General features: G+C 40.0%; 1 protein-coding gene across 1 annotated transcript in view; it reads right to left on the bottom strand.

Annotated features, from left to right (window-relative positions):
* MAD1L1 (mitotic arrest deficient 1 like 1) overlaps positions 1 to 24,492 on the bottom strand; it is a 377,323-nt gene that overhangs the window by 215,821 nt on the left and 137,010 nt on the right. The window contains exon 12 of the mRNA XM_074918998.1: positions 622 to 762. Within this exon, the coding sequence (XP_074775099.1) occupies positions 622 to 762 (141 nt within the window). The remainder of the gene's footprint in view (positions 1 to 621; positions 763 to 24,492) is intronic.

The following is a 24,492-nucleotide window of genomic DNA, read 5'->3' as shown; positions in this document are numbered from 1 at the left end:
TACAAATTTTCAAAAAGAGAACTAAAAATAATATAAGAATTCCTTCAAGAAATACTTCTATCTTTGGAAAGAACATTTGTTCTCAGAGAAAACCTAGTAAAAAGCATTTAATAGAGTTACTGGTATTCTGGGGTTTTCAGGCCCAATGCCAAGAAGTGAAGAATTAACAGCAGACACATTCTTTACTTCTTCAACCCTTAGAGTAAAGCTCTTATAAACACACACTCACTTAAACTGTGTACAGAAGAGCCTTGCTACACATGCAATACAGTGTATCACTTAGACTAGACCACAGAGAAGACACCACATCTGCTACATTTAATTAGCCATTTACTTCCCCTTTACACAACCCTTTAACCCACAGGGACTAGTTGTCACTCCAGCCGTGCAGTATAGCTATGCTTGACACAAAGCACATTCATCACACCCAAAGATTATTATTCTTGGCTTTTGCCAGCTTCAGGTGCAGAATAACAACTTGTGGGTCTTATTGATCCTGAAATTTTGAAGTCTGAATTTTGCAAACCTGTCTTCTGTGAGAGCAGACCACATCACTAGACAATGGAATCTTAAAGGTCTCAACTACTTCACCCCTGGGGTTAAGAGCCTGATGCTTCTTACCTCCAGCTCGGTGTTGTGAGCATGCAGCTTCTGCACCATCTCCTCGGCCTCACGCATACGCCGGTTCAGCTGGGGCGAGTGCTCTGAAGGGGTCAGCTCGCTGTCATACGACTCCAGAATAGCTCTCATCCCATCACGCTCCTGTCAGGAAGAACAGCAAACACCTTTAGGGATAAAGGCCCCTGACCTCACTCTGAAGAGAGGGTTCCCAAAACAACATTCTATGCTCTTGCCCACTGTTCTTTTACACAGCAAAGAAACCCTGACAGATATACACTCATTGTCTTCATATCAGCATCACACCACAGACATGAACACACAGTTCTAACAAAATAAATGTTGCTGCTCTGAAAACTGAAAAATTGGACTGTCTTGTGTATACAAAACTACAGATCCCTTGCAGGAAAACAACATGCATACACTCTAAGAGGCAGATGGCAACTGAAAACAGAGCCTGCTTTCTTTTTGGAGACATTATTCTAATTCAACATGGCTGAATGGGTTTCTTCAGCAAAATATTTAGCATAATACTTGATATTTTTCCTAACAAAAAGTTCCAGCAATGAATGAACAGAATTGTCACAACAGAAATGAAACCGATTTGACAATGAACAAAGTGTCTGAGAGCAAATATCCTCTAAATAGTATGTGACTTATCACTCGTTAAACACTGCAATACTCAGTGTTTATAATACTTTCTCAAAGGTTAGTATCTCACGGACAATGTATTTAGCTCACTTTGCTCTTTGTTGGCAATTATAATCAAACATTTGCAGAGAAAGACAAAAAGAAAGATCCCTCTCCCCTCCCTGAGAGTATTCACACTCTCAAGTATAAAGCTTGGGTTGAAAGCTCAAGGTAGAACTTTTTTGTGGGGGCTCCTGGTTGAAGTATTTCCTAATGTGTTCCCAACTTCAGACAGCACTTAACTCCTACCTCCAAGGCACTGATGGGAAAGAAGAATGAGGACAAAAGGCCGAAAATTTTTAAAAGTCCAAGTTTGTTTTAAAGAGATTACCATTTACATGTGCAATATGCATACAGGGATTAGCCAGCTGATAAAGTGTTTTATCTTTTGACTACATGGAAGAACCTTGATGTTTGTGAGGCTATGAAAAGGGTCAAAGCAGCATAGGCCCCTGGCACAAATTTAAAGAGCAAAAACTCTTACAAAATCTTACAGTTCTGCCTTCCTTTACAGGCTCCCTCTGTTACAGAAATGCCCAAGTGCTCTGGTCAAACCAGTTCCCTCCTGTGAATTCTACCACCACAAAAAATCTAAAATATTATGAGAAGATCACCCAGCTTCATAGCTGTGCAGTTCATATCCAGTCCAGGCCACTACAACGAACTTGAAGCACTTCACAAACCCAGCTTGGCCACACTGAAATGCTTCACTGGGATCCTGCTCTCTTGGGGAAATTAGGAATTGCCAGGGTAGAAAAAAAAAATGTCCTTTCCTCTCTCCCCCCAGTGAAACAGGTTGTATTTCAGATAGTGAAGGTCATGCTAACTGCTCAGCCAAGCAAGCCTTGTATACAAAGGTTATCTCCTCCTTCAAAATCTAAAGGTCAAAGCCTAAACGTGGATAGCAAGTGTGTATGTGGAGAAGGGAAGGAACATTCAAATTCAAGGTATGAAAATAAGACTGGGGCACCGCCAGAGGTACAGCGCGTGTTCAGAGCATGTCACGGCTTGAAAGGTCAGCCAAGATGACTGGGTTGGTCAGCAGATGAAAGAACCCCAAGACCAAAGGACAGCCTGAGGCTGAAGGAACAGAGGCAATAAAATAATAAAGAAAAACGGGTTTTAACATAAATAGTACCAGAAGCTATTACTAGCTCCTTGCTTAGGTCTGAGTGAAGAGAAATACTTTTCCAAGGAAAGAATGGTTTTGCCATAGTTTAGAAAGAATTATTCATCTGAGAGACATATGAAAGGAAATACTTTCATGTTACTGCAGAAGGAAAAAACCCAAACCCTGTCACACCGCACCTGCCTTGTACTGCACTTGTTTAGAAGAAAGGCAGCAGTACAGGATCACTCCCTTCCCCTCCTCCCCCTCCAACGCCCCAGCCACTCTCCAGAAGGCAAACTGGTTTTGCTCAGGAGATTACTTTCATTCCCCATTTATTGCAGAATCATTGTCTAGAGCACAGAAGAGAACGTAATGACGGTGTTTAGCAAAGGTATTGGTTTGATCATTGCATGTTGTTGCAATTAGATCCGCAATTACAGCATCCTCTCTCTTTCTCTGTACTCCTAACAGCTTTGCCATCCTAATTTTCTACTAAGAATCTTTCATCGACGTGCTAATTTGACACTACAATGTTCTCTCCATTACAGCAGGGCAGTCCCAAAATCCTTAGCTTTTTTTCAACAGCAAACAGGACCCCTGGCAACTTGGCTTTCAATTAACTGCTAAGTATTAGGTCATTCGAATTATCCCCAGCAAGATCCTAGCACTTCCCTGAGCTATTCAGCTGCAAGGAGGACAAACTTCTGCTTTCATGTTACGATGGAAAAACTGCATGGGAGCAGGACATCCCTACAGGCTGTCTTTACCCTAAAATCAACTACAGATCTTGCCTTTCAAAGCCTTTCTCTTAAAGGAAGAGTAAACTCAAGAAAAAATACACAAGGTAAACAGCACAAGCTGTATTGGGAAAAAATGCTGAAAAGCTGAAATAAAGGGCTGTACAATTAAACACTTGATCCTGGAGTTCAATTCTCCTCTTTAATTATTTCTAAATATTAATACTGTAATGAAACCAATTCTCAGCTTCCAACAAGTGGTCCCCAGCTCCATTTTTTAAATTTCTCCCCATCAAGAGCACTTACTGAAAGCTGCTCTCTTGCTCCTAAAGATCTTGTTAGCTTGGCAGGAAACAAGTTCTTGTTGAGAAGTCCTCTGTCTAAAAAGATTCTCTAAAATGTAATCCTAATTTAGTAATTGCTGCAATATCTCCTCATTCCACACAACAGGATATTCCCCAAGCCCCATCTAAAACCTCCCCAGGGACTTTCAGATGCCCTTTCTATCCTTTTTCCAACACCTCTGCTTTCCTGCTTTCTATCAGGAGAGTATTCATCATAATTACTAAAAAGTGGTTCCTCTGGGAATTTCCAAAATTTACTCAGCACAGGGCATCTCTGCTAACTCACTATGGACCTTACACTGGCACGCTTCCAGGTGCTCTTTACCTTGACCAGTTTCAAATCAACACCAGAACAGAAATGCATCTTACTCTACACATGCCCTAGAAGCAGAATAATTGGTTTTGATGTTCATTATAAACCTAGGAAATTAATGCCCTACAGCAAACTTCTGCAGCTTGCAGCTGTGTTTGAGGAGATGTAAGTTTGAAAAAGAAGGATAGTGAGTTTTTCAAAGGTTGTACAGTTTCCCTTTCTTCTGCCAGCAACAGCCAATTCACCAAACAAATATGCCTCCTACTACTGCTAAACTAACTAAAAAGAAAACATGTTTTATAATCTTAACCATAAACTAGAGCTAATCGCATGAAACTCTGCTACAGGAAAGTACAGGATGGTACCTCTGCAAAATGCCATCACTAAAATAAAGCTCCTCCCCAGCAGTCCCACCAGCTCCTTTATTCCCGCTATGTAAAGCCAAAATTTGACCTGGTTGGCAAATACCTAGAAGCTAAGGGAAAGTCTCTTTCCTCGGTATTCACATCCCAGAGGACTACCAGACTGGTTCAGAAACAGCAGTTATATAGGTGGGCTCCTCCAGCACTTTTGAGTTAATTTTAGGGAAAGACCTGAGAACTGCTCACACAAGCACCATCACTGTCACCCCTACTACCGCAGTGCTACCACTCATCTCCAAGGGCAGCCCGCAGCTTCAAATATCTGCACACTGAGGAGTATGAGAGTGACTCCCAGCCGTGTATTGGAAGAAACTGAAGAGTAAAACATAGCCAAAAAAATTTAAAAGACATCTGCCCTTACATACACATGTATTAAACTCTGGCCCTATTACTGTTGATGCTTGTTAGCCCCTCCTCAAACATACATACACACAATTCACCACAGACTTTCTAATTAGTTGCAGAAAAATCAATAAGAAAGAAATTAAAGTTACAAATCTAACTGAAGTCAGTCACACACCCAGGGAAAATTTGTTCCTGGGGTAAAGTTTATCTAGTGTCATAATTTTATTGAAATCCTATATCTTCCTGTTGACTTTTATCGTTTCAAGCTGGATGCCAGAGTTATCATTATTAGAGTCTCAGTGTTGCTTGCAGGCTCGAGGTTTGGTGTTTTTTTTTTCCTTTTATAAACAAGCTGTAATTGTCTGGTTTATTGATCAATAAATCTTTCAACTGCTTCTCTTCACCCAGCTTCTGTTCTGGTAAGTCTCCTGAAAGAAAATATAGGGTTGTTGTTTTTTAAAGAACAGATTGTTTTGTCATTAGCAATGAAAGAGCAGGAATTGTGCTGGTCGGTTCCGATAATGGCTTTTTAATGATGGATTCTAGTCACAGTAAAATCTGCTTTATTTCCACACGAGTGAACTTCAACTATTAATCCATAACCCAAATGCATATCTCACTTGCTCTCTCACTTCTGCATAGGTTAGAGCCTGGCAGAGGAGACTGACTTTGTAAAGTGGAATCATAATGATATTTCCCACTTGGTGCTTTTTTGATGGTACAGAAATACTCCTGTTCCTAGAGCTAGATGAGCTTTTTGTTTAATTAATGATAATTTTTGGAGAATGTTAATAGAGTGCTTCATTATAGGAAATCAGTTGCAAGATTTTCCCCTCCTCTTCCTCTCCAGACTCCTAACTCCAAATTAGTTGTAATAACCGAAAATTTTGAGACTGAAGAAAGATACGGAGCTTCAACATCAAACAGATGCTATTTGCAATCAGGTATAATTTAGCTAACTATTCCTCATAAAAACACAAATAAAAGAGAAAGATGACTATATAACAGAGGTCTGTGCTTTCTTGCTTTAAGCTATACAAATACATACATAGAAAAAAGGAGATGGTAACTGGGCCTTGACCAGATGTTTAACAGTAAAATTAGTAGTGTGAGGTGTGGCAACATAAGCCAAAATATGGTCAGAAATAACTGAAGAATACTTAAATATATTACACTGTGTCAGGACCTGTTGACAAAATATATCCTTAGAATACTTCAAAAATTAGTCATGGTAATCCCTGGTCCACGAGCAACTATCTGATGAACTCACAAATGGCAGGACAGGCCCTAAAAATAGGACAGAGGAACAGACCTAACCTTTTAAAAGCAGGATGGATGAGAAGATACAGACTCTGGCAATTAGAAATCATTTCAGCATTTTGCTATCTCACAAGATACTTGAAGGAAACATTAAAAATCAAATTGCAAGCAGCTAGAGAAGAATTAGGGACAAGAAACAATCAACTGAGCCTTAATATGAATAATATCAAGCCAGTCTAATTTCCTTCTTTGACAGGTAACTTGTCTACTGAATAAAGGCAGACAATAAATGTGATAAACTTCAGTGATGTGTTTATCAAAGAGGAGGATTACAATTCAACATCATCTCTGTAATTTAGAGAAATAAATTTATATTAAGCTGATGAAATTCATGAAAGCAAAGCACAGTGCCCTGCATGTTGTGTAGCAACACAGAGACCAGGTACCATTAATAGGCTGCGGCTTCAGTTGGCATCTACTGCTCCCCAAAGCTGCCTGTTTGTACCTTCCTCACAGGAAACACATGCATCCCACTTCAGCCTCATCGGGGTACAGGCAGCTGCCCTATTCACCACGGAAAAGCATTAGCCAGGGAACATGCGCAGCGCTGCTGGCAATTAACAGGTTCTGCCCCAATCTGATGGCTGGAGGAATTGATAAGTCAATGATACGTTGTTGAGCCTTACTTTGTAATTAGCTTCTCTCTTCAAAGACTGTGTTCACATTATGGAAAATGAGGAGAAAAAGTAAAAAAGAAAGTGACAGCAAGACCCAAGAAACAGGGCCCTGAAGGCAGAGCTGTGGCTAAAGGCACACTGGGTGAGACTTTGCTATTATGGGAATGCTTCTAAGGGAGCTACATGCCCTCAGCTCCTGACCCTCTTGGAGCACTGCTAACAAGAGCTAATCTAGTCTTCCAGAACAGACAAAAACCCCAAGAGTTCTATACCAGACAAAACCAGCAAAAATTAAATTACCAGAAACTTTTTCAAATCCTCCTTGTCTACAGCAGCATCTCCTATTATCAGAAGGCAAATGGTTCACCTATCTCCTGCCACCCTTAACTTTTGTACTAATCATATTTAAACCAAAATTTTCTGTTCTCAAACCTCCAAATAGCTTCTTTCTCAGCCACAGCCATTTCCCAACATTTCTGTCTGTGGCTGACCTATTTTCACATTACTTTGCAAATTAGAACTGACTGCAGACACATATGTATATACACACCATTGACTTTCTACTCAAGACCTCAATTAAAACAGCATTTACAAAAAAGCCCGTTAACTCCATAAAAACATCCAGCAGATTTCACCCTTTCACTGACAAGAACATTAGGGAATGTTTTTTCAAAATATCCTTACCTCTCAAATGGGACTTTCTATATATCAAACCTCGGCTTGCATTTCTGCCCCTCAAGCCAATATAAGACTATTGCAATCTAAAGATTAATTTAAGCTATAAAGAACCCTTTCAGATGTATTGTGTCTTACAACCAAGGCCTCTCCAACAAAAATAAAATATTTATTCTCTACAAGTCCAAGTACCTCCATCTGTGTCCAACCTGAATAGGTGGGTGGAAGGTCAGAAAGACTGATGTACTCTGTAACCACAAGCACACATCAAACCAGCAGTTAAACATCCTCATCTCTCCCGTCATCTCTCTACAACTGATGGTTTTCATCACTTTTTCTGATACCCTCATAGCAGAGCCATTTTCTTGCTAGGAAAGGTAACATATCATTAAGGTTGAACACCAACTTTCCACCCAATGCTGGAAGTCTGGTGCAAGCAGCCACTGGGGGAAACCGCAGTGAGAAGAGGACACAAGCAGGCAGAGAGCCTGAGAAAGATGATCAAAGGCTAATTTTAGGTGCCAGAACAAGACATTTGGAGACACTCTTAGCTCCCCAGCCATCATTTCTTAAATTTTGGAGAGACTATGCAATCTGATTGCTCTTTTGGCAAACATTCAGCAGGCAGCTTTAAATGTACACCTACAAATACCTATGTATCTTACATGCTCCTATATTCCATGAGTTCTTCTCCAGATTTATAGTTCTTTTTTTCCAGGTTTTGTCCCCCACCTCCAACACTTCTCTGCAGAGGGCTCAGCTTGCCTTAATATCCTGGCAATGAACCAGAGCAAATAAATCCACTGTAACTCTTTTAATCTGTCTCTGATAAATCCCCTGCTTACTATCTTCTGGAAAATTGTGCATGGTCTCTAAAAGCCTCATTTTGCTTATAGCACATACATATGCCAGCTGACAAGCAATCATACAACTGACACTGCAACAAACTAAATATTATCTGACTAAAATACCCCTGGGGTCCTCTTGCTTCACAGTGAGTTTAACATGTTTAGTTATGTTTCCCAACCTCCTGCTGCCGGGAAATAATTTTCTGATTTTTCTTCATTTAACTCACTTCTACCGGAACGCTCACCACTGCCTATCTCCAGTGCAAGCCTGCTTTTCTATCTCAGTGTATTTCTCATCTCTTCATTCAAAACAGCCCCTCTTCTTTCTACCACTTCTCCTAGCCCTGCTGCTCAAGTGGTGGCAATCGTGCACAAGTGTGAAGCTGCCTTAGGCACCTGCCTCAGCACAGGGCCACTCTCCATCTGACACCAATATCTCACACTGTGTGCACAGTTCACATTTGAAAAATGGTTATTTCTTTAAAAAAAAAAAAAAAATTAATATCATACCTTCTTCAACCTAGCCACTGGATTACCATCGCTGGCAGAGGGAAGGCATACAACCGACAAGGAAATTTATTCATCCTTACTTACTGGCAATAGAAATCTAATATTTTATTCATCCATTCAAAAAAAAAAAAAAAAGAAAAAAAAGCCTTATTCAACCCTGAAAAGAAAGTTTTTGTGAGGGTGCATCAGATTCTTCTATTCTGCCAGTGTCTACAGCACATAAAAATTCAGGTCTATGTTCATTCCTTACCCTCAGATTTCTTTTTCCTCCTGCCTACTAAGTAACCCAGATATTGGCCTCTAAATCTCTTAACAGCCAGTTTCCTGCAGTTTTAACCGCTTAAATGTCATTAACTTGGGAGAAAAGTAAACTGAACTGTGCTCTAAGATGGTGCAGTTATCTCTGCAAAAATAAAGGAGGAGGAATGGCACCACCATCTGGGCTCTATTCCTGGGGTATTCAGGCTAAAACAGAACTGAAGCAGAAGGACAAATCTCTTGCATCGAATTCTGAGAGGGCAGAAAAACCACAGACCTGAGTTCATCCCATCAGCTCAACACAGCACATTCCACTGAACTTGAAAAGTAATTTCTTGGTTCCCTTACAATGTGTCAACAAATTTCTTGGTGCCCTTACAATGTGTCAACTCCAGAAATACGGCAACCGTAGCTTTTTGAAAAAGGCAAAGAAAAAGGACTTTTAGCTAATGCTCCAGAACATATATCACCTGACTGCTGTATTAGAAAATACGAATAATTTCCCATATTTTACTTAATTAATAAAACATTCCCTCTACTACCTCCAGGGTATAAAAGATCAGCAACTTCAATAAGAGTTTCAGAAATTATACAACAAGTTATCTCCTAGGTCACCCAGAGCACATCTGAGTTATCTTTAAAGGATTCTTATGGGAGAGGGAACACAGCTCCTTGCCTTTGCAGCCCAGCAATGCCTCCTTGGTAGGAGCCCACTGTGCAAGGAAGACTGAAAAGTCTGGCTGCATATCTGCTGCAGCAGGACTGTCTCAGGCAAGCGAGTTAAGTAGCGTGCACCTTAACACACATGAATCTTACGGCCAGGCACCCACACTGCAAATCATCACCTCGTGTCTAACTAAATTTACAAGCCACGGGGTTGAATGCATCAGAAGGCCTTTCTGCCCATACATTGGGGCTAAAATGTTTTCACTTATCTGTGACAACTGTTGGATACTTCCTTCAATTACTGTCCCATAACTACTAGGGAACTGTCCAGAAGCCCATAGTATTCATAGATCCACCCTGAATGCAGAATACGTAGGGTAAAAAACCCAAACAGCCCACACATGCAATACCACATCCAGTGCCTACCCAGCCCTGATGTTCAGGTTGTTGCCCAAAATTCATAAAGCATTTTGTTAAGTACAGGAGGCATAGCATGCAACTTCCATACTACATAAACCATCTATAAGACAAAACAAAACATAAACACATCCTTCTTGAAATGATAATAACCATAAAGGGTCATTCCTCACCCAAGCTGTGCTCCCAACAGTAAGGCTGGGCTAGCTGGAGGGACACCTTAATCACACACAATAATTTATCTAGGGCAATGAAATAATAAGCCATTACTTTGAACTAAAATTCTATTATTTACTTGGATGTGGTCAAAATACTAATTTCACATTACACAACACGTTTTACATTACCCACATATGTGGGTTACATGTTCTATACCCTTTGAAAATATGCACGAACAATAATTTTTAACACTTTGAGTATATATGCCAACTAAAAAGGCTAAAAAGACAAACTGCACCAAGCAACACTTCCTCGGCTTTTTTTAGGATCAGTTTATTCTCTCAACACAGAGCACAGTTCAGACAACACCCACACAACAATTCTCATTAGCTTAATCAGGAGCCATCTTCAGGGCTTGCTCTCAGACAGCAAGTAAACACCATGAAGCCTGGCTACTCTTTAACCTTGTGAACTCACGTCTGAAAGTTTTCTGCATTTAAAAAAGAGAACGTGGCCATCTCGGTGGTCTGGATTGCAGCTTCTCGAGCAGAGGTTTGTACTGGCACTCATATCCTGTATAAATGTCAGTGCAGTCCAGTAGACAAGACCATGAACCACCCCTCTGCACCCAGGATCCAGATCCTCTCGAGACCCAGATATGGTGAAGAACAAAATCAGATGCTCAAGAACCAGGTACAAGGATCACATCAGGCAGGTACAAGATTATGGTGCTTTACCACCATTCCAGTCACACCTTCACCTTGGGCTTCCCAACTCCAAAAAAATGACATTTAATAAATACTTTAGAAAAACAAGCTCTCACTGACAACTCTCGATATTTTTATTGATCATATAAATATCCAGTCTCTTTCTGAACCCTGATAGATTCCTTGCCTTGCCAGTTTTCTGGTGGAAATGAATCTCATTGCATTTTTCACTGCTTGAAAATGTATTATCTTTTATCAGTTTTTAATTTGCCACCTTTCAGCTTCATTGAGCACCTTTGTTCTTGCACTGCACAGACAAGGAAAACAACAGCTCCCAAACAACTTCTCTAAACCACTCATTCATTAGACTCTGCGCTTTCAACTTGTCACCTCCTATTCAAGTACTTTTTAAGGTAAACAAGTCCAACCTTTAGTTTTCCAGCATAACTGCTTTCCCAGTCTTCCACATTCTCATCACCCGTTTCTGACTGCTGCTCCCATTCTACAGCCTCTTTACCTGAAGTGGGTTGATGAGGAATAAATGAAGAGAAACAGTGAAGATGCAGCATAAGGCACTGGTCCCTTCCCCACCTCTCTCTGTAACGGGTACACCCTCACCCAGCTCCTGGCCAGCTAAATAGCTCACGATCCTGACATCTGCTACCATCAAACTCCTTCACATACAAGTCACTCAGAGACCCCACTCCACCAGCACACCCCCACAGGCAAGGACTCCCTGACTGCGCTCCCTGCCACCCACACAGGTTGGCAAACACCCACTGCTCAACAGCTTCAGAGGGCTCAGCCCATCGTCAGAGAAGCAGGACAAGATGCTCTCCCAGAGCTGCTAAGCCAGGGGACGTCAAACACCCAGCGATTTGCAGTCTGGGAACACAACAAGCAATAACCTCCTCAATCACACGTAGAAGAGAGGAGGATGCATGTTTACACTTAAGAAAGCACCTCCAGCACTTGTAACAACAGCCCACATATACAGATTTCCTCAAATTTTAAACATTTCAGAAATTAAACTATTACCTTAAAATAGCCTACAAGTTAGTAGACCTAATATTAATATTAGCTGCCACTCAGTGAACACCTTCCTTTTCCAGTGTCACCGGAGTTGTGGTTAACTCACACAGACAAAATGTGATATTCCTTTCTTTGTTCTCCCTCCACTGCCTCTGCAGTATTAAGTCAACAAAATCTTTCCTCAAAACCGCACTGACATCAAGAATGTTATGCTCAAACCATTAGACAAAACGTGAAGTGCTGAAGTCATGCCTCATTAAAAACAAGTGGAAAAATCAGTTTACCAGAAGAAAAACATTATTTAGGAGATATATTCGTTACATACATCTAAAAGAGAATGATGATTAAATGTATAAGACCAAAACATTCACTAGTCTTTTAATTAATATTTGACCACAAAATTATGCATGCTCTTATTTATTTACATTTTATTCTCAACAAAACCACACAGCAATAAAGAGCAGAATCACGGTATCAAAAAATCTGTTTTGTTGCAAATAAAACCGTTGGTTTGCTTTCATACTAATGAAGTGCCACGTATTCGAGAACAAAACGGACTATCAGCTTTTCTACTTCCAGGCACAACTTCATCAAAGTGAATAGAATATGATATGATCACAGAAACAATTGTCAAAAGAAAAGGAACAGTAAGAGAGGGAAGAAGTCTCTCCCTGCCACAACATCATGGAAAACGCTGATAAATAGCTGACAGTTAATGGTGAAGATGAGCTCCTACTGCCATACTGCGGAACACCCATGATGCAGACTTTCTGGATAACTTGGAGACACTCAGATTGAAATTTAGCCTTACCTATGTTCCACATACCAGAAAGACAGTCAAAGGACACTCAATTCACCACAGGCAGACTTACAGAATTTTTAGTTTGCAGTCAAATAAGTCCTCAAGAAGACAAAAAGGTGAGAACAGACCCATTTGCACAGCACTATTTAAACACAACACATCACTCAATTTGTCCCGTCTCTGGAAAAAGTCCATTGTGATGTGTCAGGAAATACTATCAGAGCGATTTTTATTATTCTAGATTAAAAAAAAAAGTTTTCAATGACAACACATACTTGTTGCTATATTTGGTGGTTCTGCTTTCATTTGTGAAATACCATTCTATTATTTAATAAAATGCCTTTCTCTCCAAGTGCCTTACAATAAACCTGGCCAGAACTCTCCTGACTTAGTACAATCTTTCTCAAATACAGATTTATCTGACCAACAAATGCTGTATCAGATGATGACATTTTTAATACAGTCTATTATCAGCAATAGACAGACTCAGATTTGCACAACAGTTGAGGTTTGAGAGCTGCTCCAGAGATTGTCTATCTCGACCTTCCCAGATCTCCTGGATCCCCCTTCTCTCCAGAAGCATATTCCATGGGATTCTTCCGAGCAGGTTCATAAACAGATCAAACTCTGCTCTCCTGAAGTCCAGGGCTTCAATCTGCTATTTGCCTTGTTCCCTTCTCTCAGGAGTCATTTTAAATTACTTTAACATCCACCTTAGGATGTTCAAAAAAGCCTCCAAATAAACATAAAATCACTTGATACCACAAGCACAAAAAAGGTTGGTTTAGAGATGAAGGGAAGACAAAAGTAACAAGAACAAATCTTTCAGCTAGAATTTATGACCACTTCACAATCTCTCTCCTCAACTTATTCCAAAAAGATGATCCTATTTTGCTTGCAAGTATTATTTTTCAGACCTGTCCCTATTATTTAACTTTCAATAGCAATATACACGAGTTTTACCACATTAAAAGAAAGCATGACTACAATATTGGTTTTGTCACTGCAGTTTCAGAGATGCTACCCATGATTATTAATTCACTAGGACTCTTCATCTTATTGAGGGTAAGAACAGAAGCACCCAAAATGCAGCAAGTGATGAGTTTCTGCCTCAGTCTTCCTGCACACATCAAGGATGCTAAACACACACACAAACAAAATCAACAATCAAGGCTATGCAAAAGACTTCTTGTGCAAAACACCTGCCTCGAGGCCATGGAACAAGTAGTGCAAACTTTACAGCATATGTCAAATCTTTTCAACTTTTTCCCTGAATCAAATTAGTTACTAATGAAACAGTTTATGATTCATACTCACTTAAGTCAAGAAGTAAATTGGGGAAAAAGCTATTAGTTGAACATGAGCAAATCAGATTGGCTCCAGATATACATAATGAAATGTGTATATGTGAAGAAAATACTATTGCTGTATCTTTAGGAGTCTTCAATTTCTGAACACACTCTGTATTAGATCATCACACAATATGCTCTAGTGGCATTTCTGAAACCTTATGCAGAAGGTACAAGCAGTTGATGTACCTGTGAAATACAGATGTATTTCTAATGATGTACCTTCTAATGATCCAAATATGTGGTCTCACAAAGGCATGTATGTCACTGACCACATACACAGAGCTCCAACAGAGAGCTCCATTCAAGGAAATATTGATCCCCATTCACCTCAGGCTTGCTTGTCCTTTGGATTTCCCCCTCCGTTCAAGGTGGCAGGACACTGAGGAGCTATGGTCATGGACGGAGGAGAGGGCAAAGCACAGTTCAACACTCCTGTCTGTACTCTGAGCTGCTGGGGCAGTGCCGTGGAAGAGTGAACAGGAAATATCTGCTAGAAATTATCTCCTAAGCCTGTAAGCACTATACCAGGCAAAAATTTATTACCTTTTCCTTTAGAGCAGTCTTTTACATATTTGAAGATACGTTTCTCCACAGTATTCGCTAGTGTAATTATTCACTCTTTCCCCTTACTTTTTACCATTTCAGTAAATAGTTAATAAATATCCATTCCTCTCCAAAAACTGAGAGAAGCCTCTGTAGTATCTCTCTCAGAGTTATCCAGACCTGACTGGAAGGAGAGCCAGGAATGAATGAGATGGGGATTAAGGACAAGAAATCCCTTTGTAATTGAAAACTCAGGGCCAGCCACCATGAAGTAAAATGCAGGAGCCTCACAGAGCCACACTAAAAATCAAAGCAGAGAAGAAACGTCTGTGGTCTAATACTGGCTCAGGCCCCAAATTGTATTAATATTCTGTATTTGCAGATGCCATAGGTTACCTCATATACCTAATTTTAACACCAACCCCTAGAAGCTTTGAATTTAAAAACAAACATGGTACTAACTGAAAACTCCTCCTCATCAAGCCTGTGGCATAGACTGTAAAGACCTGTTTCTCCAGGGTACACAGAATGGAAACTGTAATTGTATTTAGGTTTTGGATGTGTGAAAAAGGAAGAAAAAAAAATACTGTCAGTTCAGCATGTTCGAAGGAGGAAGACATGAAAAGAATAAATAGCTTGAAAACTAGGCAGCTCTGAAGTTTTCATCTCAAAAGAAAAAAAAAAAAAAGCACTTTACACAAAATTTTAAAAACTTCAGAGGAACACAAGCAAATAAAGGAATTAATCTCCAGCTGAAGTTTGTGCGCTTCTAAAAGAATGTGCCTATTCAAACATATTGTTCTTTATCAACAGTTTAATACTATAAGCAAAAAGACAGCAGCATAACAAATGAACTTTTTAGAGAGAGCTTCTCCCTGCCTCCTCCTGTGGTACCAAAAGGCAAACAGCTGCTCACTTTCTGCATCACACGCACCATTCTCACACTGGCACACTAATGGGCTTTCTGACAAGGCAAACTCTAATATTAGATACCGCTCTTATTAGCTCAGATCAGAGAGTGTGCTGTTAAACCCTGCAGGTACCACACTCTGCAGAGGTTGCTCTCTTTATTTCACAAATCATATGTAATTGCCTCTTTAATATCAGCCACTGAATTGAGTTGAACACTATCATTCTTCTCTAAAGTCAACATTCATGCACTTCAAACATATGTATTTCATACTTAAAGAACACTTTTTACAAAAAAAATACTTCAAAAGCTTAGAACTGAAGTTATTAGACAATTTAACTCCCTGATACAAACGGCAAAGAGAAAAGGAAAGACTCCTCCCATGCTCCAAACAGCAATTTCTTTTTCACTAGCTACATAAAGTAACAAGGGGTCTCTGAAGTGGTTTTAAATTCTTAGGTTTGAATGAATGGTATGTGATTGATATGGCTGTTATTTGTAACACCATAGGAGTGTGTTATAAATTACTTGGTGTTATTTATAAGCATTGTGGTTTTTTGCACACCAGCACAGCTGAGAGGCACAGCATCCCACAGCAAGTGCTGCCTGCGAGGAAAGGTTTTCTGTAATGTTTGCACAAACTTAGGCACATGGGTGATTTTTGCCAGCAACTGCTGGAGGCTGGCAGAAACCACGGCACTGGGGATGGGCACACGCCTGCCCGGCATAACATGTGCGGGGCTCAGCAAGTGCGAATTAGGCGAGAACCTCACAGGCATGGCCTGTGGGAGACGGGAAACAAGTATGTGCCGGGCTTATTTCTGTGTTCAACGTTAAGAAAATTCACATGGTCTCTACTGTGTCTGTTACCAGAACATTTTAAACAGCTGTGAGGCTGCTGACCAAGAAATGAAAGCCTGTCTCTGCTAGGTGGTTAAAGCAATCATTAAATACGTGCTCAGCGTGGACCTCGAGCTCGCTGAAAGGGGAGGACAGTTAGTCATCACTAACACTTACTTTCACGCCACTCTCCTACTAAGCTTCCTAACAGCCTGGCATGCTAATGGATATTCAGAAAAAAAATTTTTTTCCTTTCTTCTCATCTATAGTCTTACCCCCTATGTTAGAACTGATTTAATTACCGCTAAATAATCTCCGACAATGTACGCCATGCCTAGCCGTGAATTTATTCAAGAGGTGTGATTTTATCCCTTAGTTTCCCCTTTTTCACTTATTGTGTAAATAGTTAAACTGTATTTCTCCGATTTGGTTTTTAAATGGAAAAGATCACTGTCAAGAGGTGCAAGTTTCATATTTCCCTGCCACTTACAGATTACATTAGTCTCTTCCTTGCTCAGACCTACCGAAACAGTGTTGTCTCCTGGCACGCCAACTTTAAAAAGTAAGTGCAATTGAAGTTTTCACCATACAGCTCACAAAGAAAGATATCTGCATATTATAATTGATTCCTCTTCTGATCTCAGTGGTTAACAAAAATAATTGAATTTAGTACCCTTTTTTAACACATCCACATATTCCTTTACAGTTCTGAGATGAATGTACTCCCTGCTTTTGTCCTTGGTTTCATTTTCAGAAATTTTAGTTCACCAACCTAGCACCAGCAAGAGACTCTCCAGTCTGGTGAAACCTGAAACAGAGACAATTAAGACAGGAGAGAAGCAGGAGAAAAAAATGCAGTATAATATATGCAAAAGCACATGTATTATGAGGACACTGTTTAAAGTAACCTGTTCGTGGAACTCTTCCACTTAACAATATAGAAATTTAGAACCACCTTTAGGTTTTTATGCTGCACTTTTCAGCAGTCAATCTTAAAAGCAGCCTATTATGGAAGTTCAGCAACATCACCTCCATCTTCCAGAAGGGGGAAACTGATGCCTCACAAGATGAAGTGGTTGTGGTCATTCAGCAGCTTAGAAGAACTGGGCTGAAACACAGACTTTTTTCAAGTCTCTCTCTGAGGATCTTCCCAGTGATTATGTCACTCTCATGAAAACCAAAACCAGGAAGTATGTGTTTATCGACTACACACCAGCTTTATTTAGGAAAGAATTAAGGCCATTGTGCAGGCACTTCTGAGATGCTGCCTTTCCTGAAGTCAAACCAGAGAAAGGCAAAACTAGAAAGAAACAGTAGAAGAAATTAGAGATGTTAACAAGTATGAACATTCCCAAAGTGTTCCTGTTACATGTGCTCCAAAGTCCTAACATGCCAAAGTCATGAAAGATGAAGGGAAGTCTACTTTGTTTTTAACTACTTTTGCAGAAGCAATGATGAGTACCTACCGGAGCCAATCAAAATATGGCTTTAAACTGTCGCAGTAAAAGAGGAAATATAAAGGTGCTGCTTTGTGACACTGCAAGAAGACCATCCCTCTGGAGATGAAAATCAACAGTTCTACCTGTAGCCATCAATACTTCGTCCTGCCAAAGCAACTCATACAAAAAAACTCATACAAAAAACATTCACAAGATAAAAGCTTCTCATTTTCTTCTAGAGTTAGCTTTCTGCTGATTTAGCTTCTGAAACTTCATTTTCAAATCAGTTCTGAGCAAAGAAAATGGCCAAAGCATTTAGTTTGGGAAGAAGAGAAGGGAAAAGGGACCATCCCTTTCACAACAACATGTTGGATAGGCTTAGCTGTTGTGCAAAACAGTCGGTTCATCGAGTAGAAAAGCACAAGTTTTAGGTCACAAACCCAAAAACTATTTCCAGTTGCCCAAAGTCAAAGAATTCTCTGTAATCTGCACGTCACACAGAGGTGAAGAAAGAAGCCTCTCCTGATCTCACAGCCATAAAAAAGCCATCCTTCAGCAAAACTGAGCAGAGCTACATTTGCAGGCTAACTCGTCAAGCTACTGAATTTATATGCAGCAACAGAACCATGTAAGGATCAAATAAAATTAATTCTGTCTAATAACAAATTAATTGTCCATGCCAACCTCTAATGTCTCCATCATCAAATGAATTTCCATGTTATTTACCCACCACAACTTCCCACGGGGAAGGAGAAAGACAGCTGCTTAGATTAAAGAATGAAACAGAAGAGCCTTCTAGACAAAGGACCTTTTCATTTTCTAAATGATTGCTCTACTCCAAGATGTCTTATGAGAAATGTTATTTTTTTATTAACAAAACCAAGATGCGAACTGCCTAATTTGATGCTGCTATGACATTGTCTCCGAACTAAATGCAACAGCTTCCAGTGGTAAAGAGAGATAGGCTCATGTAGAAATAATGTTCCCATTACAAGAAAAATGAATTGTCAACAGACCTAAGAAAGTGTATTTTTTTCATCTTATATTCTTCAAGGCATGGATCACTGTAGCCCTCACCTTATGTATCAATAACAGGGACATTTTTAAAAGGTATATAAGATGACAATAAGAAAACCCACTTTACAGTAAAACCAGGCTATAAATTTTTTCAAAAGACCATAAAAGTAACACATGCTGCCAGATTCACACTGCTCTTATTTTACAGTCTTATTTTAATGCCTCTAAAGAATCCAAAATCATCCAGTTTGACCACACCAAAAATACCTCTCAAAATCACCATCTAACAGACAAGTTTTTCCAGGAAATAAAAGAAAGCTTTCTCTAACAGCAATGTCAACACACTGTCCCACTTAAACCATCTATTTCTATGCCTGAGAATTGCCCAAGCTTAGGGTACCACCTCATAATAAAGAGCTGATCCATTTAACCCTGGAGAAGTCCCAGGAAGAGAAAGACAGAAGGGGAGGAGACAGCCCTTACAGAAGATTTGGAGAAAGTCAGGTCTTTGACATTACCAGTCTAACAATTCAGTTTTTGATTAGGCAAGCAGTAGTAAAAGATACAAGAGCCCTCTTTCTTAAGGCAGAAGTCAAAGTGCTTTGTCACACAACATACAATTCTTACTTGAATAGGGTTTAGAAGGTTATTACTTGCAGAGTTGTCACGGGATAACCGCCCAGTAATGTCTTTCAATTGTATTGGGGTATCTTCATGATAGAGCCAACAGCAGGACTACATACTGTGTTTGAACTTAGCAGACTTAACAGTGGTCAACAGCTCTAGAGTACAGAGTGTTCCTACCAAAATTCTGACCTGAACGTCCCTGCAGCTACAGAGGAGAGCAAAAACTTGTGCTCAGTAAAAATACAGGGCATGACCTGGAAGAAATCTTATAAAAATGAGCACGATCTATCAAACAGGGATTTAATTTATCCTAGCTGCAATGTTTTTCTACACAGAGAAGATTAGGAGCAACAGACTCACTCTTCCAAAGCAGAAACAAAACAACTTTTAGTTAAGAAATAAAGCAGATGGCCCACGTAGATTAAAGAGTAGGTACACCGCGATGCAACAGCACACTGCTGCGCACAAATCCCACAGTAATTACAGCAGCGTTATTTCGCTAATGATGCTATGCCTGTGAACTGGGACAAATTAACACAAAGACACACATGCTGGTGACTTGCAGCCCAAGGGAAGGTGAATATGATGGAGAGACAGACATTTAAGTGAATCACAACAGATTAAATGCTGCAAGGTAGAGGCAAGCAATAGGCCACCCCAACAGAAAAGGAATATGGGAAAGGATGCGTTCCTCATCTGTCCTAGATCTGTATCAAATTTGATGTTCTCCCTCGGGACTATAGAATGGATCTTTCTCATCCCACTTGTATTTCAGCATCTTTACTGCTAGTCCACTTCCCTCTGACTTCTGTAAAGGCTGGCAATCAGCATCACTATCACTGGAACATGTCCTCAGTCAGGCTAAACCAGCATTACCTGGCCCATGGGTCACTTTGGTCCAAGTGTGAACTTCCATAAAGCAAACCCATATGAAACTACATCATTTGCATTAACATTCAATTCCAAACATCATGAACTACCAGAGCAGTTAGTCTGGGACCTTATGTCTGATGAACATAGTTTTCCCCACTGAAGAGCAGAACAGCACTGTGATGCACAGGAGGATGTGAGGGGTGTCCAGTACCCTCCCAGGCACTGAGTCATCCAGCTCACACACTCACTGCTCTGCACACACGTCAACGTAAAGCAAAAGTGCAGCCTAGGTTCTGCTTTACACCCTCAGCAATGCCAGTGCGCTCCAGTTCAAAGTATTACTTAATGCAGGATGCAGGAATGTGAGCCCAATTTAGGGAAAAGCCAAGAAAAAGCCATCTGAGACAAAACCATGAATCTCTGCTCAAACCAGTCCCTGATTTAAGTAACATGACACAATCTACATCGTATCTCAAGAGGTGTGGCAGCTAATATCTCATGCCAATGATTTCAGGCTGCTCAGCCTGTTGGCAGTAGCTCGTTTTCTCAGACCTCTGGGGACAGAGGTGCAGTTTATAATGTGGCTTATTGGATGTTATTGATGCTGACTATTTCTGGCCTTCAAGATTTGGCAGGCAGTAAGTTTTCCTGGTCTGGACCAATGGAGAGCAATTCAATATTATTTTGTACTTTGGATGATTTTAAGTTAATGAAGGTCCTATTCTTTTTTATAACTCCCCATGCAAATGTTAATTTTTAATAAACTTTGCCCAAGTAGGATTTAAAGCTTATCTCACAAGACATATTTAGAGCAGTGCCATGGTGAAGTAATTCTGGTAAAAAAATATGTACAGCTGAAAATAGGATATTTCTGCATGCTCGCTTCAAAGTCTACCAAGAGTTTTCTGCACAGACTGACTTGTTGTCAGACTAGTCGTTGCACAGGACTGGAATTATTAATTAACAGTCAAAACCTGCGCCTCTCAGGCATGCTGCAGGTGAACTTCATTGTCACCATGAGTTCTGCACTTTGCATCAGTGACGCAGGAAGGCTGGAGGTAGTAGAGAGGGTGGGAAGAGCAGAGAGATTTTGTTTAAACTTGACAGGGCTGGAAAGGTTAATCTGATGCTAACAGGCAGCATGTTGACTGAACAAGAGGCTTTAGTATCATCAGTCTTTCTCTGATGATGGGGATAGGAGCTGCCCTGATGAAAACCACGTGGAGGCTGCAACATCTTGTAGGCTTGCACAGGCCACACTGCCAAATAAGCAGGAAAGAGAAACACTGTGCTCGGCTAGGATCTGACTAAGGAGGGCTTTAGGAAGTTGCTGTTGCTGAGGGACAACACACAGCTTCTTACATATCTGTGCTCAACCTTATAATTAATTCAAAATAATTAAGCTTAATTATGTGAATGGCAGAAAGACTTCTAAGTATCGTTTTCAAAACCTGTTGAACAGACTCTTCAAATCTATAACCCCCCATGGCCTTGTGTTTTATTCCATCAGAAGTTAATTATGGGAGAGAGAGTTTCAAAATGTATTAAGAGCTATCACGTATCTAGGGGTCATTTGTGCTGAAGACAGGAAAACACGTTAATGGGAAAGGTGCTGTGAGCATCTGAGCTTTCTTTGCAACATTCACGGATGCAAGAGCAGAACTTATGACCTCTCCTTTCTATCATCAGAGCCACTCAGAAAGCTAATGCACAGAAAACACTGCCTTATTGAACCAGACCTCTTTAATGCTTTCATTTGCCTTTTTTTTTATATATCTTTTTATATATATTTTCATATATGTATAGAAGACTTAAGCGCCGTGCATCACTTCTTCCCCCACAATACTGCTTCTGTCAGAAATTGCATTCAACCAGTACACAGACGTTTCCATGAGGAAAGAAAAAAAAGCTGGAGAGATTTTTCAACCATCAGGGCCTACCTTGCATTTCACAGCTTTCTTAGCCTGTCTCATTGGGAAATGAATACTTCAACTTCAGAAAACCATCCTTTCCTGTGCATAGGTCATCAACAGATGGTAGCATATAGAAAAAAATGCTGCTTCTGAAATATTCATGTTGTTTACTGCTCTAGGTTGCTCCTTTGCTTCCCATCTTGAGGGACACCCAAATATTAAAAACAAAAATCTAATTTTGGTATTAGGAGTCTTGCCATGATGCCTGGTTTGCTCTACTTAAGTTCCAGAAGTCAAAGTAACATAAAATTTTAATTAAAAAAAGCCAGTGTACTGACAAAATTTTTTTCCTCATTATTTGAAACTCTTCTTTTCATCTGTATCTGTAAAATCACCTTCTGCTCCTAATATCCATTTAGATCAGCAAGAGTCAGAAAGTCTGAAGGAAAGGATGCTGAATGAAGGGCCTGTGACCCACAAATCAGACATATGCTGGCACTGAAGAATTTTAGTTCTCAAAATATAGTTATGTTCTCCTCCCAGCAGCAAAGTGACTGTTGCACTGAAACTAAGTATCTCACAAAGATCCACATGTGTACAGGTCCCAGAAAAGGGCTATTGCAGGAAGTAACAAAATATGTATGCAATACCTGAAAAACTGAAAAATATTTTTTCTTTTCAATTCCTTTCTAGTAAATTCCACTGTCTGTGGAAAAGTGGTCAACCTTAACTGTTCATCACCCCTGAAAATACACATATTCTCAAGTACATGTAACCTACTAAAAAATTGCCCCTTTCTGGCTGAAGTGGTCTTGATTGGGTTTCTAATTTTTGTCACTTACTTTTTGCACATTTTTGCTTTTTGAGTAAACTATCTCAGATGTGTTATAGAAAAATGTCAATAGACTGATGAAAAATTAAACTTCACTTTAAACAATATTAAAGCTCCACTAGACATGACTGAAGTCTGAGCCTTTGAATGAGCTTACGCCTCAGGAAGCTGGTACATATGAACGCTTATAAACACCAAAACAGAAGTTTGCTGTTTATGTTACACTGTCAGGTTTGAAAATTTCCCATTTTCTTACATCTGCAGTAGATCAGAGTGCAGCTTCATGTCCTTTTGATGTGTCTCCACAGCATCCATCCACTCTGACAGTCCACAGGCTGCAGCAGGTAAAGAATGTGAAAGGCACAGGAAGGAAAAATGCAGGTATTTAAGAGCAGATACCTATAAGGAATGTGTCTCCAAAGTTCACTCCTTTCTGAAAAACAGCTTCTTTTAAGATTTCTAAGAGCAGTTACTACAAATATTTTTAAAGTCTTGGCCAAAGGCCAAAACTTTCCCCCTGCTCTCTCCTCTTTGCAGCCACACAGAAAATTACTTTGATTTTTTTCAAGCACCATCTATCCCAATCAACCACAGCAGAACTGATGTACTAAACCCTGCTTGGAGAGCACTTCTGCACAGTGTGACCTAACAAATTTGGGGGTGACTAGACTCAACTCTAGTCCCAGTGAACAGACCTACCCCCAAGGGGCTATCATTGCTCCGTTCCTAGCAGTAGCTCCAAACTGAATTATTTAGGAAGACAGAGTGTACCACATGATGTAGCTCCAACATAGTCTCAAAACAGACCAACTGTTTTGACTGAATAAAGAGATCATTTGTCAGACAGCAAAAGAGATCTGGATCTCTTTCTATGACAACATAACACAGAAAAAAAATATTTTTGAGCATGTGGCAAGATAGAGTTGAAGAATTTCACATGATATACAAAATAAAAACCTCCCTCATGAAGTACAACGTAGCTGTAAGGGAAAAAAAGTGCATATGTTATCTGTAGACACACACACTTTTATCACTATTAGGAAAAGCTTGAGAGTAGTTCTCGGCTTTTGTTAAATGTTTTCATATTTACCCTAAACCAACATTGCACACACAAAAATCAGGAGTCTTACCACCTGTGCAAGACAGGTGAACTTATTAAATGAAAATACTGGTGGTTTTCTATAAAGCATTGGTTCTTGTTTCCATTCATCAGAGCTCCTGAAAGCAGCGTTGTGTTGGCCCTGCCACGGACAGGCAAGAACCATACAAGTTACCTGCTCCACGTGTGGCTCCTTTCCTTTCAACTACCACACATACATCTCCCATCTTCAATAAATTCTGACTGCTCAGCATCTTTTCTATTAGCAACTGTATCACATTCCCCCAACCACACTTAGGAATCGGATTTAGTCAGCAGAGACACTGAAATAATATTGGTTTCCTCTGCTATGAGGACCAAGTACATGTTACTCTCTGAATTATTCAGACCTCCACAGGCCTAAGTAACAAGCCTTTAGCAACATCTAGACACCAGGGATGACATTTTTCCTGGTGT

Source organism: Athene noctua, chromosome 15, assembly GCF_965140245.1.
Source record: "Athene noctua chromosome 15, bAthNoc1.hap1.1, whole genome shotgun sequence".
NCBI classification, from domain to species: Eukaryota; Metazoa; Chordata; class Aves; order Strigiformes; family Strigidae; genus Athene; species Athene noctua.
The sequence above is the reverse complement of the archived record's forward strand: the minus strand, read 5'-3'. Positions and strand labels throughout refer to the sequence as shown.